At 49.8% G+C, this 15,147-nt stretch overlaps 1 protein-coding gene across 1 annotated transcript; it reads right to left on the bottom strand.

Moving 5' to 3' along the window:
- Positions 1-1,357: 1,357 nt before the first annotated feature.
- Positions 1,358-9,029, bottom strand: LOC119405423 (chitinase-3-like protein 2). The gene is made up of 8 exons (XM_037672261.2): positions 9,020-9,029; positions 8,145-8,354; positions 7,034-7,281; positions 6,037-6,131; positions 5,128-5,215; positions 3,980-4,165; positions 2,195-2,323; positions 1,358-1,624 (listed from the first exon to the last, which is right to left on the bottom strand). Exons 1-8 carry the CDS (start codon positions 9,027-9,029, stop codon positions 1,358-1,360), a joined length of 1,233 nt encoding a protein of 410 aa, XP_037528189.2.
- Positions 9,030-15,147: the final 6,118 nt, after the last annotated feature.

Here is a 15,147-nt window from a genome sequence, read left to right on the forward strand (position 1 = left end):
GTATTCCTGCTCCGTACCTACTTCCTGGTCGAGGTTCTCTTCGTCCGTGGTCGCAAGGATGACGTCGTCGAGCTGCGACAGTGCCGTCTCCTTGTCCTTGAGGTAATCCATGTGTCCGCTAATCTGAGAGGCGTCAGGATCCGGTTGCTGCAGCAGGTCCGTTAAAAGCGTGAGCGCTCTCGTGACGCCAGCCCTTATGGCACCACGCTTCTTGCGCAGCTGGTCCGAGTTAGCCATGGCCGTGACGTGAAGGCGTCTCTCGAGGGGCAGTCCCGGGTTTCGCAGCACCAAATGTTACGAAATGACTGGTTCCCCAGACGTGAAAGAGAGACGTCGGTTTAATGCCAATACTAAAGGCGAACTGTTGTTGTTGTTGTTGTTTTTCCTGCTGCACCGGCCACGTGCACGCGCCCTCAACCCGCCTCGGTTTTCTCCTCTTCGATAGAGTCTGGCACGCTCCAAGTTGCTCCATTCCGCACTTTTTTGCAACAACCACTATCGCGTGAAAAAAAAAACGAAATAAAAGATTTCCAGGATGGAACGGAGTTCGAACCTGGGCCCTCTGCGTGGGAGCCCAGTATTCTACCTCAAACGTCTCTTTTTTATTACGGATAGTTTTCAACTTCATGTCACAAACATACATATTCAACACAAAATACAAACACGCACAACAATGATTGTGCTATTTAGAAGGATCAACCTATCGAATATTTAAAACCGCTTCAATGAAACCAGATCACCTAACATATACATCCATATTGGTGGTTCTTCCTGAACTCAATAGGTTTCTCTTAAATATATTGCGTATTCGATGATATATTCTTTAGCGGAACCAGCTTCTAGATCAGCATTTCGCACAGCCATTCTCGTTTTCCATATGCTGTGCATGCATACCAGCATAACCATGTCATAGGGGAAAACTACTACTACTACTACTACTACTACTACTACCACTACTACTACTACTACTACTACTACTACTACTACTACTACTACTACTACTACTACTACTACTACTACTACTACTACTACTACTAATAATAATAATAATAATAATAATAATAATAATAATAATAATAATAATAATAGGCCAGTCGACTTTGCCACAGGCAGCGTCTCGCCTCCCCTTTCAGTACATCTCTATTTGCTCAATTATACTCTGTCATTATGTGCCATTCTATGCCGTAAAACAGAGCACTCCTCGGCTGTCGCAAGAAAGTACTAGTGCCCTCATTTTGTACCGCTTTCCTGGCCGCATCATTTTTCTGCAATGCATGGTGCTACTCATATGTTGTAGATTCGCTTTAATTTACGCGCATTCATCCCGTGTTTTCCCACCCGAAAGCGCTCAAAGCCGTTAGGCTTGACGACGTCCATCAGGCCTAGCGGACGTCGGCTGTCCTCCGTGGTCTCCTTGAGGGAACCCGGCCCGAAAGGTGGTCGTCGGCTGCGGAGGCAGGCTGAGGTTGGCCGGCAGCCTCCTGATTGGCCGGTCGAGCTCGTTAAGCGCATTGTGCAGCTGACCGAGCAGCACGTTGCGCTGACCGCAGTCGCCGTTATAATCGTCCATGTCGACGGTCACCACGGCAATACCGCCCATGCGCATGCGCTTGGCGAACAGTACCTGCGGAGGGTATCATCGGCGCATGCGTTGTACACGCTGCAGTGCGCGCGCCATGGTGCCTAACTTGAGGTGCTATTCTGGACGCTCAAATTCCGCCATATTGTCATATTTCGTCATGACGGCATTTTAAGCCAATCAGAGTGGCCGTAGCAGTCCTCTGGGCCAATCATAGTTGACCAATGGCGAAATTTGACAATGTCCAGAACAGCACTCCAGGAAGGCTACGCATGCGCGATTGCTCAAAATCATCATTGTTGTTCCGTTTCCTGTGGTCCGTCCGGTACGCTAAACTAATCAAGCGAGCGCGCAATGCTACTGTGAAATTGCGAATAACACGGTGTGCTACTTAATAAAGCTGCTTCCCCGATACATGGTAAAAACCGTCTATAGAATGCAACGTCGGGGGTCCTCAGCCGCCATTATCGTCAAAAGCCGGCATCGTAACCCTTTAAGCAATGTCACAACAGCTCCGACTAGATTTGGCGCCTCCCTTTAGATGACTAGGGCGGCGGACCCCCCTGCATGCCCTGTGCGCAGGCCTCTGGACAGCTCGTGCGTGCGTAAGCGCACCTTGTTGAGAATGGTGGCCTTGTTGTCGTATCCGATCCACTGTCCCTTGTCCCTGTTGACGGCGATCTTGCAGTCGGCCTCCTTGTCGTACAGGGAAACCCACAGGTCGGAGCTGAACTCCAGGCAGATCTGAGGAATTTAAAGCTCGGATTTATTACCGCGTACAAAACAATAAGTCGGTTTAGACTGATACGGTGTTCCTTCGAAACGCTACTTTCGTTGTAAGCCTGAATATGCGCGTTGCAGAGATTGGACAGAAGCCAAGACACAGGTAGCACGAGTACTGTGTTTTACCTCATGATTTGCCGGTTTAGAAAAAAAAGTATGACCTTATTTTTAGGTCTGGCAGTCCCATGCCGCCAATTTACCACAGGGTGGGTGCCTTCCCGAGCGAGTACGAGGCCGGATGCGCGCTTATACCCGTTTTACTGGTAGGTACCCGGTGTCAGCGGCAGCGGATGCTCGACTACTTCACCAAGGCTGTGGTGGGTTACGGTGCGCCCAGGGGCCTTTACAGAACCTTATGAGGCCACCTTTCGAGATGAATACCCAACAACAACCGAGCGCCAGGTCGTTGTACTGCTCTATCCCCCGAGGAAAAACTGGTGGGCTCCTGTCGGCACGGGGAATCGAAACCGGTAGCTACCGGGTCGAGCGTCCGCAGTGGAGGCGGACGCTCGACCATGTAACCACCGCTGCGGTATTATAGTGCGCGTTTGTGAAGTTATTTGGAGCACGGATCTCTTCGCAAAGCTTATTTGCGAGTGCCATTTGGAGCGCAGGTATCCTCAAACTGGAGCAACACACGGGATTTCTTCTAAATGCAACGTCACTTCCATTACTGCCAGGCTTCCATCACGCAACTGCATCAAGTACTCTAAAGCAGGTGATTAAAGTGCTAAATAACGAAACTGTTAATTCCATAAAGACAGCTTGCAATTTCACTTGTAATGGTTGCCAACCTAATTTATCTCATGAGTCACTGCTTCGATGTGTCGCGGACGCTTTAAAGAAGTGCTCGAAACAAACATCAAGCAACCTTAGCACAAAACATTAGGTTAAGTTAAACAGCGCTAACGAACAAGTTAACTATGCCAACCAGACGGTATACAAAAAGTAAAACGAAGGGAGCGACGCAAGCGGACTTCTCCTCATATACAGTCACGTTGCGGCGAAGCCACCTTCAAGTTATACAATGAGCTCGTACAAGTGAGCACTTGTACGAGCTCATTATATGGCATATTATAATATCCTCCATTTTAAAACAGGACATTTACGCTTCAATACACTCGCACATCACTCGCTCAGGTGACTACAGAAGTTTGCGTTTATTTCATTCTTTCAACAGGCGTGTTTGCCAGATGCGCCAATGACGCGCGAGTAACGACATAGGCAAAGTGACCGCTCTATCTGCTAGTGCTCTGTAGCGGAGCGGCGATAGCGTTCTACATTTCCATTGGCCGATTAGAGCTTTGTACGCTCCCGCTGAGTGGTATGAACGGAGCGGAGCATAGACACTGAGCTAATCTGCTAAAAGGCTGTTGATGATGATAGCGGTGAAAGTGGCGATGATGATGACCTCCCGGTCAGGTTTTTAAAATGTATTTATATAGACTCTAAAGCAGAAACCAACTCAGCGGATTGTTAGAAACACAGAACAAATATTTCAAAGGATACCTTGAACATACATGCAGGTTTTAGAATAACATTCGTGTTAATTCCACACAACTTCAAATTTTATTGATAGACATGACCTTCATCACGACAACGTGCACGGGCACGCACCTCGAAATAGGCGAGTAACCCACGCTCGTCGGTGTACGGTCCCGGTGGCGCGGGACCCCTGACGGCGGAGCGTAACTCGTAACGCGCGCTGTTTCGTAGCCGATAGGCGTAGCCGAACAGAGGCAACGCCAAGGCCACCCGCTGTCGCGAGCGTAGCTCTCCCAGAAACGCCTCGCATGCCTCCACCTGCGCATCGCGGTGACGTCAGAGGCCATAGAGCAGTGTAGAACACTTTATATACAATTTACAGAAAGCAGCGCACCGTATGCAGTAATGTCAGCAGTAAGTATTAGATGCAATAACGCTGATGACATGTCTTTTTACAAACCCGCCACGGTGGCCTAGTGGTTATGGTGCTCGACTGCTGACCCGCAGGTCGCGGGATCGAATCCCGGCCGCGGCGGTGGCATTTATGTGGAGGCGGAAATGCTTGAGGCCCGTGTGCTTAGATTTAGGTGCACGTTATAAAAGAACCCCAGGTGGTCAAAATTTCCGGAGCCCACCACTACGGTGTCTCTCATAATCATGTTTTTGGGACGTTAAACCTCAACCATTGTTATTATTATTGTCCTGCTACACTGAAACGTGGTGTGCTCGTCAAGACGTATGTTTTGGGATAGTTGGTTCATAATGACAGTAAGACAGCGCCAGATAACGTAAGGGTCTACACATGAAGGGGAACGACACATACGCAGCGCGCATTAGGAACTGAATGTTTATCCTTTGGAACGCAGAACAAGTACTGGCTGCGCAAGAATAAACACAGGTTTGTTCCTACGTTTCGTTCGTTCTTGTACGACCGGTACTAATTCTGCGCATCCAAATAATAAACTTTCAGTCGTTAGTGCGTCCTGTGTATGTGTAGTTGCCCGTCGTCTAGTCCGTTCACCAGCGCTGTTTTACTGCCCTATTAGTTGCTCGGAAAGTTGTCTTGCACGACTACTCTATTTGCAGAGACATCAATTTCTTCCGCAATGACTAGGCGTTGTGTACGGTGTCCAGTCAACACGTTTACAATGAGTGGAATTCGTCCTGACCTTCTGAATGCACTCGAGGTGTATACGGGGAAAAGAGGGCAATTGCTCTTACTGACGCGTTCGCGAACATAGTCGCAGCGAAGGGAGCAGTTGCGCATCGATGGCACGTACCAGGTCTTCCTTGAAGATGATCGGCGGGACAGCGGTCTTGGGGGTGTCCTCCTTAGAGTACGCGTGCACAATCAGCAGGTCGCTCAGACTGCGTCACGGGAGGAAGACAGCAATAGCAGACGCAGAAACTTACAGGCAGCCCACTGCTTTCGGAGCTGCTTTCGGTATCCCATAAATGAGCACGGCTCAGCGCCAGCAAAACCCAAGTATTGAGATATAATAGAATGGAAGAAATAAGAGACACTGGCCTGCCAATTATGATACAATAAGAAGTCCCTCTCCTTCTTCCGTCTCCCGACACTGTCCACAACAGCACTGTCGCACCAGTAATAAGGCGAAAGCCTTAGGCATGTAAGGCTTTCACCAAACGCAAACAGTGGCCGTCGGCGTCAGTGACGTCAACATGAGTTATGCCGAAAATCATCATGTGATGACGTCGCCCTATGAGGTCACAGGTCGCCAAAATTTGTGACGTCATGATGACGTCATCACGACGTCGCACACCCTGACGTCACATGTCGTCATCACTTGACATCGTCGATTGGTCAAAGGTGGGCAGATCCCGGAGGCACTGCAAGACTACATGAGGTGCAGGACGCTTCCAATACCACTGATCTCGGAGGCAGTGCGAAACTCGGTGGATGCACAAGGCTTTCATTTGGTGGGGGAGGCCAATACAGTCGACTGAGAAGAAGAAGAAGAAGCAGGTATTCGCCTTCGAGTCGTCTTAGGCAAATGCATCAGGGACCTTGTGACTATTGTTTCTAGGTGACTGGAAGAAACAATGGTGAAATCACAGCCTCCGAAATCGGGCCTCGCGTACTGGATATCAACCTCAGAGGCCACATGGGGAAAGGCACGATACACACGTGTGCGCAGTCTCGTCATCACAAGGTCGAGAGCGCGTACCCGTGCAGGGCTTCCACGTCATACGAGGGTCCCCACTTCATGTGGACGCTGACTAGCGTCAGCAGGCGGGACTTCTTCATGGTGATGCGGAACGCCTGCGCAGACATACAAAACATGGGGTCCGAGGTAAACGTTCCAATTAAGATAAACGAAACTCTGCACTCTAGAAACACTTATAGCTAAGAGGTTTTCCAAAGCAGCATGTACACATAAAAAAAATGAAATGATTAGATAAACGCAATGAACAGTGATATTAAACATGAGACGTAAGGAAAAGTATAGACAATAGTCAACAAAGGTAATTCAGCTGCGTTATTTAATGTACTGCAGCAAGACTTGCAACCTGTTCTCAGCATCTCCGCTGCTGCAGTGTCAGCAGCACGTGTGCTCACGAACATGTCCGTATCCTTTACACCCCAGCTGAAACTGTTCTCAGCATAGGCGTGCAACGGATGCAAACATGAAAATGAAACGACGACGTGCTTCTAACAATGGCCTGCCTTTGGTCCCCGACTTTCCAGAAATAAAGGTGGGAAGTGCTCTCGGGATGCATGTCAAGGGTACTCGGCCGTCATCATCGTCCATCGTCAAAACCTGCGTGGCCGGAACGCTGCACTTTGAACAATTACGGGAGATGTCCGGCTAAGTAAAGGTACGCTGCAGACTTGGCGCCCCCTGTAGATGGTAAAAGAGGCGACCCCTCCCCCCCCCCCCCCCCCCGCCCCACGTTCTCCTGTTCTCAGAACTTGTGGACCTCAAGTGTTCTCTCAGTTCTCTCTACACCACGCTTTTACATTCGGCCCCATTTATCCAGCTCACATAATAGACAGCTTTAGAGCTGAGGCTCTCAAGTGCGAGGGAGTGCCGATCTCCTTTCGTTCTTGCGTACACTCTCTCTGCGTTCTTTTGTCCTCCAGCCGCCAGCTAGGAATGTACAAAAGAAGGCAGAGCTTGGCAGAGTAGTAAGACTCTCTAATGAATTGTGCACGGCACGCACCCTGACGAAGTCCACGTAGACGGGCTTGAGGTCCACAGGCAGCCGGTCCCAGTCGATCTCGACGCCGTCGAAGTTGAACTCGGACAGCCAGTGGACCAGGCGTTCGGCGAGCTGGGCTCGCCTGGACGGTGCATCTGCGCCGACGCTCAGGTTGTTCACGCCCGAGCCCTCCATCCTGATGGACAACACGAGCTTCAGCTGCGGGTGGCTCGTCTTCAGCGCGTCCATGTCGCGTACCGACTTGAGCCCTGCGACAACGTGCGCGGTTGTGGCACTCAGGGGCGTAGCCAGAAATTTTTTTCGGGGGAGGTTCAACCATACTTTATCTATGTTCGTGCGTGCGTTTGTATGTGTGCGTATATATATGCGCAAGCAAAACTGAAAATTTTCGGGGGGGGGGGGGGGGTTGAACTCCCCCAACCCCCCTCTTGGCTACGCCCCTGGTGGCACTAGCAATGGCCGAGTCTCAGCACTCTTCGTCTATAACGCACCCAGAAGTATAAGGCGAAACCTCGCTTATGTACTTGCAGCGCCCCCCTCCCCCCTCCCTCTCCCTCTCCCCCACCCCCACTTTTTCCTTATTTTACAGCGAAAGCTGTTATGAGCTCACAACAACAGCCGATTTTCGTGGCGTCGTTGCCGCCGCCGCCGGTGTCCGTAGCAACTATCGCCACAATGAGAAAAAGAAAAACAGGGCCCGAGCGGAACTTGAACCCCAGCTCTCTGCGTGGCAGGCGAGTACTCGGCACCAGAGTCGAAACTTTTGCGCAAAAGGACCCTATACAAGTGTCATGTCGGGCAAGGATTCACGTTAACAGATGTAAGATGTCATGGCGGAAGAGTAAAGTAACACCAATAAATAACATAACACCAACAAGCAATTCGCATTGTTTTACGCATGCGCAGAGAATGACGTGCTGTACCGGACAGCGTAAATATATGTGCAAATTTCAAAATAAATGTTTTTGGAAGTTCAGCGCTCTTCCTTGTCTCGTTTCGTCCTTGCCTGTTTTTAGCGTTGCAGTCATTTGAAAATATGTACCAACACGCCCTACTTGCCACTTTAATCAAGCATGCACATGGCAGCGCGCGCGAAAAACTGTAAGCGCACCGGTGTCGTCCTCAGGGAACTGCAGCTGCTGCCCGTCTGCGTTCAGCCGTGCGGTCATGTAGACCAGGTGGGTGCAGCAGTGGGCGCACAGCTTTCCCAGGTCGTAGTCCTTGGGCGCCGACCGTAGCAGGCTGGACGAATTCCAGTAGCACACGACCGACGTGCGGCCGCCGTCCTTGTTGGCCGCGCTGTCTACCGGCCAGCTCGACTCTACGCAAAGATTGGGCTAGTTGGTAACCCATTTTCAACAACCAGCGCAGAATTGGACAAGGTACAAGAAAGGGAACATAGACAGCGCTCGTCTATGTTTCCTTTCTTGTCCCTTGTCCGTTGTGCGCTGGTTGTTGAAGATCGACTCTACGACAGCGACGCGAAACAAGGGCTACCGTTTGTTAAAAAAGAGTCTGTCATATTTTATCGCAGAAACACATGAACTTTAATTGGGCGCAAGTTAGTATGATCGTACCGTGAAAACCAGCGCACAAGCACGTGAACTAAAGAAAACATGATGGCCATCAAAGTGTTATTCTCCTTTCCTGGTCTATCTGTGTGCTGAGGCGTTTTCAGTGAGTGCCTGAAGGAGATAATAAAACGCCCGCAGGTTGGCACAAGGCGCGAAAGGACGCCTAAACGCATACGTCATTATAGGATGCCCAAGCTTATCTACCCGGAATTAAATGGGTAGCTACCATGCCTGAGCTCCACAGTTTCAAGAACATTGGAGAAAAACGTGGTTACTAGCGGAAGGCATTAGGAGAGTTGACGGTTGTGGCTAGAAGGAAGGGAAGACATTTATGCGCAATGAAAAACACATTTTATTGAGTACCAACTCGGCTTATCGCAGAAATTTTATTCGATGACTTGTTACCGCGGACTGGCGGACATCTTGGATTGAGAAAAGACGCGGAGAGACAGAAAGAACGACTGGCGATGTCTGCCGCCATCTAATTTGAAATGGGATTCCTACTTACTCGATCAGTCCGAAATTTCGAAACTAAGATTTCAATTCAAGGTGCACCTGAGGATATATGAGCTGTCTTTCATTGTTAAGAATATATCGCGATGCAATCCGCGCGTTTTCATCTCAGTTTCCTTTGACTATGTTTAACTACAGAAAATATATGTGAATAATGTTATGCCTCGCTTTAAGTACGACGTATTCGTGACAGCCAGGTATGCTGTATGTACTTACGACTGTCGAGATCACCTGAAACACATACCGCACGTCAGTGAGCTGGGCTTCCAAGTTAGTTCGCGCTTTTATTTTTTTTTTTTCGCCTTACACCACCAGATTTCGGTTAAGGGCTTGATATCCGTATTGGCTCTAATACCTGTGTCACACGGGCACTTTTGATCGCGATCAGGGCCGATTCCGATTAGGCTCGATTCGGACCAGGCGCTGCTACACGGTCACTTCTAATCGCAATCAAGCTCGATAGGGATCAATATGATAGTGATCTGTACATCACGATCTAGCTCCGTGATCGCGATTTGGCCGACATCCGCACCAAACTCGATCCGGATTAGGCTGGATCGTGTAGCAGTGACTAGCTTGCTGACCGCGATCAAGAAGTCCGATCCGGATTGACCTTGATCGCGATCAAAACGCCCATGCGACACCGATATAAGAATCACTTAGAGGAAAGCTGCGTGTGGGCGAATTACCCAAGGCCTCAGGTTAGGAGTAGAAGTTCGGGAAGTTTTCTTTTTATTTCATAAATTTTTTTCACAAGCGGCTTGCCGTCGCTACTTATAACAGATTACCGTTTATCATTACATGCTGCTCTGGCGACAGGAGCAATCTTGCGAAGACTGGTGCACGTCTAGGTACATCGATTCGTACAATACGTTTCGCTCTTATTGCATTTAAAACCCTGAATACAGTGCCTCTTTTTGTCACGGTCACTCTGAGTCATTTTATAGTGTCTGTATTTGCGCCTCATCGTTTTGTAATCTTCTAGTACGAGTCTCTCCCCCCCCCCCCCCGTAGTATGCACCCCCCCCCCTGATAACTTGGAACCTAAACAACGCTTCACGAAAAAATATTCTAAAAATGATCCCCGCGTATTGCCGCAAAGCTAGCTTTTTTGCATAACGTTGAAGCAAAGCTGCGAAGGCACCTTTACAAACCGGAATTTGCGGTTTTCGTTTTAACTTTAGCTCCAAATTGGTAAAAAAACAATTCTGTGGGTTATAAGCGACATCATATGATAATGACCTCCAGGCGATTGCGGGGACGTGAATAAATAAATAAATAAATAAATAAATAAATAAATAAATAAATAAATAAATAAATAAAACCTTTTTTTTTTCTTTCGCAAATTTGACGCAAGAGAATTCGTTTCTGTCAGAGGAAAGGAAGTCGCGGACATACCAGATGGCTGCGTGCCGCCGCGTTCCGCTCCACCTGGACAACAAGCCGGATATTTAAAGAAGTGTCGTGTAAAAAGAACGCGAAAGCAACACACACACGGCACGCGAGAAATTCCTGCGTACTTACCGACCGTCTCGAGGCGGTGTTCGTCGGGAGCTGCCATCGGAAAAGCGGAGGAATAGTAATTAATAACAACAAGACTTGTTTCGCAGATGTATCGTTACTACACGCGCTCGCTGCATACATCTCTCGTGGAACGTTTCACGCACACATTTCGCTTTTAACGCGATAGCGTTAAAGAGCTCGTTGCGCAGAAATTCAATTGTCGGCGTCGGTGTCGGCGTCTTTGCTTGTGACCGAAAAGTCGGCGTTGTCCGTGAGTGACAATTCGAGATAGATGCAAATAAATAAATAATAAAAAAAAACTCGGTTCGAGCGAGAATTGAACACATGCCTTCTGCGTGGCAAACAGGTGTTCTACCATGGAACTACTGGAGCTACGCTAGTGCTTGAAACAGTTTCGTAAAAAAATAGCCTCCGTTATGTGTTTTGCGGTAGCTCAGTGGGCTAAACGCCTGGCAGCCATCGTCGCGGACCGTGAGGTCATGGGTTCGACTCCTGTCAACGGAACTTTTTCTTATAGTTTTTTTACTTTGCCATTTGATGGCGTTCATTTTGCTGACGTATTTCCGTCACGGAAATACGTCATGAAAATCTTGGTGGACCTCGGCATAACACACTTTCGTGTTAGAAAAAACGCTTTAAGAATGTCATGTAGGGGGTGGAGTTTACACTCTAGGAAAAAATCGAGTATTTGGGGAGTATTTCTGCCACACAACAATATTCATCTACCGCGCGTACTTTCCTCGCGTTATCACCGCGGTCGTGGCATTCCCCGGTCACGAACGGCGCGCGCGTTATCAGCGTGACATAGCATTCTTGAAAGGAAAGTGACGAGAGCCGGGTTTTCAAGAAAGGAAATACGAGCAAGCCAGATGACGATTATTGTTGTGTGGCAGAAATACTCCCCAAATACTCGATTTTTTCTTAGAGTGTACTTGCACGCAATATTGCGTGGCGGAATCGTACAATCACGCCAGGCGTCAAAACGTATGAATTGCGCAGCGAGGGGGTGGCTTAAAGCTACCCGCCCATTCAAAGTGTGCAGCTGCGCAGGTTTGCGTGGCACCTTAGGCACGCGTAGTATGCCCTTCGCTGATCCGCAAAAGGAATAATTATGGCGTAGTGGGCACTTGGCAACTGAACTTGCAGAAGGCATTCTAGGATAGTTTGAAACGGCCAGTGTTACGCGCGCAAATGTTCCTTTCCTTGCGGCACGGTTGAAGGCGGTGCGCGCGGGGCCCCCTTATACGCTATCGCGTTCCACTCTTGAAGGCGAAGCTCAAGCGTCCTCCAAGTTTTTCTACAGCTATGACAACCCCCTGAACCTTTAGTTAATAATGGGTCCCACGGAAAAAGACAACTCGCGGGGTGTATAGTTCGCAACAGCAATGATGTTGAGTAGAAACCTCAAGTATTCCATCCGTGGTATCTAAGCGGATAAGGTGCAGCGCTGCTAAGTTCTAAGACGCAGGTTCAATTTCCGGCAGCCCGCACGTGCGAGAAACGCAAGTGATGAGAAATCGTTGAACAGGGAACGCCGCTGGAGCCAACGTTTTCTACGAGTAGACCTGTCTTCGTCAACGCAGCAACGGCCGCCCTTATCATCATCCTCCTCCTCATCATCATCATCGTGACTGCGCCCACTGCAGGGCAAAGGCCTCTCCCCATGTTCCGCCAATGAACCCGGTCCTGCGCTTGCCGCGGCCACGTTATACCCACGAACTTCTTAATCTCATCTGCCCACCTAACTTTCTGTCTCCCCCTCGCGCGATTGCCTTCTCTTGGAATCCGGTCTGCTACCCTTAACCAACAGCGGTTATCTTGCCTTCTCGCTACGTGACCTACCAATACCCATTTCTTCTAGATTTCGGCTAAGACATCCCTGAAACACGTACGTTACCTTATCCACTCTGCTCTCTTCTAGTCCTTAAGGTTACACCTATCATTTTTCTTTCCATGGCTCACTGCGTCCACCTTCCATCTTAGCCTCCGTATTCACGCCTTGTAAGAAAAACGCAGGACATATACGCACGAATGTTGACGATGAAGAAGCCGACGACGCCGATGAGGATGGAGACAGTGACGAAGGCCCCGGCCAGCGAGGACAGCACCCACGTGAAGCCCGGGGCTCTCGAAGAGTCGCCAGGCGGGACTCGGTCAGCGAAGCCCGCCTCGGCAACGCGTGGAAGCACTTGCTGAAATGAAAGAGATGATGGCGTCGACACGTGCTCTCATCTTGTTACGTGTTGTACCGTGAAGGCGCCGTCGAGTCCTGGTGACGTCATGAGTATAAAAATGCAGCATGTATTCGGGCAAGTTCTTCAAGCTCCCCGAGACGTTTCCGTGTGTGCGTGCGTGTGTGTGTGTGTGCTTCTACACGGCCACACTTATTCGCGGTAAGGCGTGGTCGGCATCAATACGATCGCGATTTGCGCATCGCGACGTGGCTTCGTGATCGCGATTTGGCTAACGTCTGCGCCAAACACGACCTGTATTGTAGCACCGACCAACTTGTTATCGCGATCAAGAATTCCGATCCGGATCGGCCCTGCTCGCGATCAGGAGTGCCCGAGTGACAACGGTATTAAACAAATAATAAACTGTGGGACTTGACGTATACTAAAACTGCCGAGTGCAATATGAATGACACTAGAGCGAATAGTTTTGTCTTTAATTTACACCTGGTGGAGTTCTTTAACATGCACTCGAAACTGTGCATGGGCGTCTTGCATTCCACCCTAGCTGTGGGCCGAAACGCGGTCTCCACGGGCAGTAATCGAACCCACGAACCTCGTGCTCAGCAGCGCAACGCCATATCCGTACCGCGTCTCTGCGCTCCTGTTGCTGACGTAGGCGGTGGGCGATGCGAGTCGCCTGCTTGAGCACCCTGCGTTGCTGCTGCGGTTGCTGAAGATGCTGCTGCTGCTGCGGATCGGTGTCTGAGGTAGAAGGAGCTGCCGTCGCCACGACGGGTGTCTCGGGAACGCCCTCCGGACCGGCCTCGTTCGCGGCTTCCCGTTCGACGGCGACAGAGACGTCGTTTTCTCTGTGAAAGCGTAAGAGGAGTGCTTAGGAAAATAACAAGGCGGTGCCCTATTTTGCGAGTAAGGTCATAAAATAGGATAAAGAAGAACTCTAACTGTAGCCCACCGAAATATTGATACCAACCCTTGGCAGCAAGTCCCTTAAGGCGGATGAATATGAGCCTGCACCAATGGGCGCGCACTCTTGACTGACGTCATGAGCAGGGGCGTACTTAGAAGGTCTTTTTGGGGAGGGGGGTCTTCCCCCCCCTCCCCAACCGACCGACCGACCGACCGACCGACCGACCGACCGACCGACCGACCAACCAACCAACCTTCATGTATGTTCGTGCGTGTGTTTTTATGAGTACGTGTGCATGTGCACATGTAAAAGTGAAAAAAAAGCTTCGGGGGTGGGGGGGGATGGTTTTGTACCGGCCAAGACCAACACCCTCTAGTCTAGAGGTGTTGCCAAGACCCGCCCCTCCCCCTCCCTGCTCCTGTCTACGCCTGTGGTCATGAGCTGGACGGCGTGAAAACCTGCGTAAAAACCTGCTCATTATGTCCGTTTAAATGCTATCATGTCAGGTCGAGCTAGTGTCCAGGCGACTTCGGTAGCTGACCCGCCTTCAAGGCGTGGTCTTATTCGATTGGCAGGATGATTGTAAACGGGGTCACGTAGCTCCGGGTAAAGATATGGCTCAGCTCGACTACTGACTAGACCCAATCGCGTCGAGTTTCTGTAAACAAAGCTAAAATCGTACTGCAGAAACCATAGCCCAAAACGCGAAACTGGGCACGGTAGACACGGACAAGCGCATTGTCCTACCTCCATATCGTCCCCTGTTCGTTTCTGGCGCTATGGATTTCTGCAGTGCGATGAACTACCAACACGTTCAAACTTCCTCCCTTCCTAAAGCTAAAATCGTTGAACGGGTTCGGGTTGCTGACAGGATTCGGTTAGAGTGGTCGCCCACCTCGGACGCTGGCATCGGCGCGTCGAAGGCGGCGGTCGTGTGGCGATGACAGGCGACCGCACCTTGCGGACGTCGGTGCAGCAGGCGGCGCGGCCGGGGCGGACGCTCACTACTGGCTCTGCCATCGTGAAACAAGGGTTAACGAACAGCGAAGCGGGTATCGCTTTGCAGAAATTACCTCGATTGAATTGATTATAGCAATGACGATGATAATGATCCATTTTTCATGGCGAGTACCCACTGAGGAGGACCGACCTCAGATCGGGTGGCAAAATGCATTGGAGACAGATAAGGCAAAGCTGCAAGGGAGGGTTATATAGTTGGTGTTCATTTATTCATGAGGCTACGCTAAGTCGACACTATGACGTATCAAAAAACACAAAGGAACATCCTCGTCCTAGCACTGTTCCTTCGTATCGTTTAATCACTTGTATTAATACACGAACTAAAATAAACGAATACTAAAAGCCGAGTAGTCAGGCTAACACAGTTTTTTAAAAGTATGA

Source organism: Rhipicephalus sanguineus, chromosome 9, assembly GCF_013339695.2.
Source record: "Rhipicephalus sanguineus isolate Rsan-2018 chromosome 9, BIME_Rsan_1.4, whole genome shotgun sequence".
Classification (NCBI taxonomy): Eukaryota; Metazoa; Arthropoda; class Arachnida; order Ixodida; family Ixodidae; genus Rhipicephalus; species Rhipicephalus sanguineus.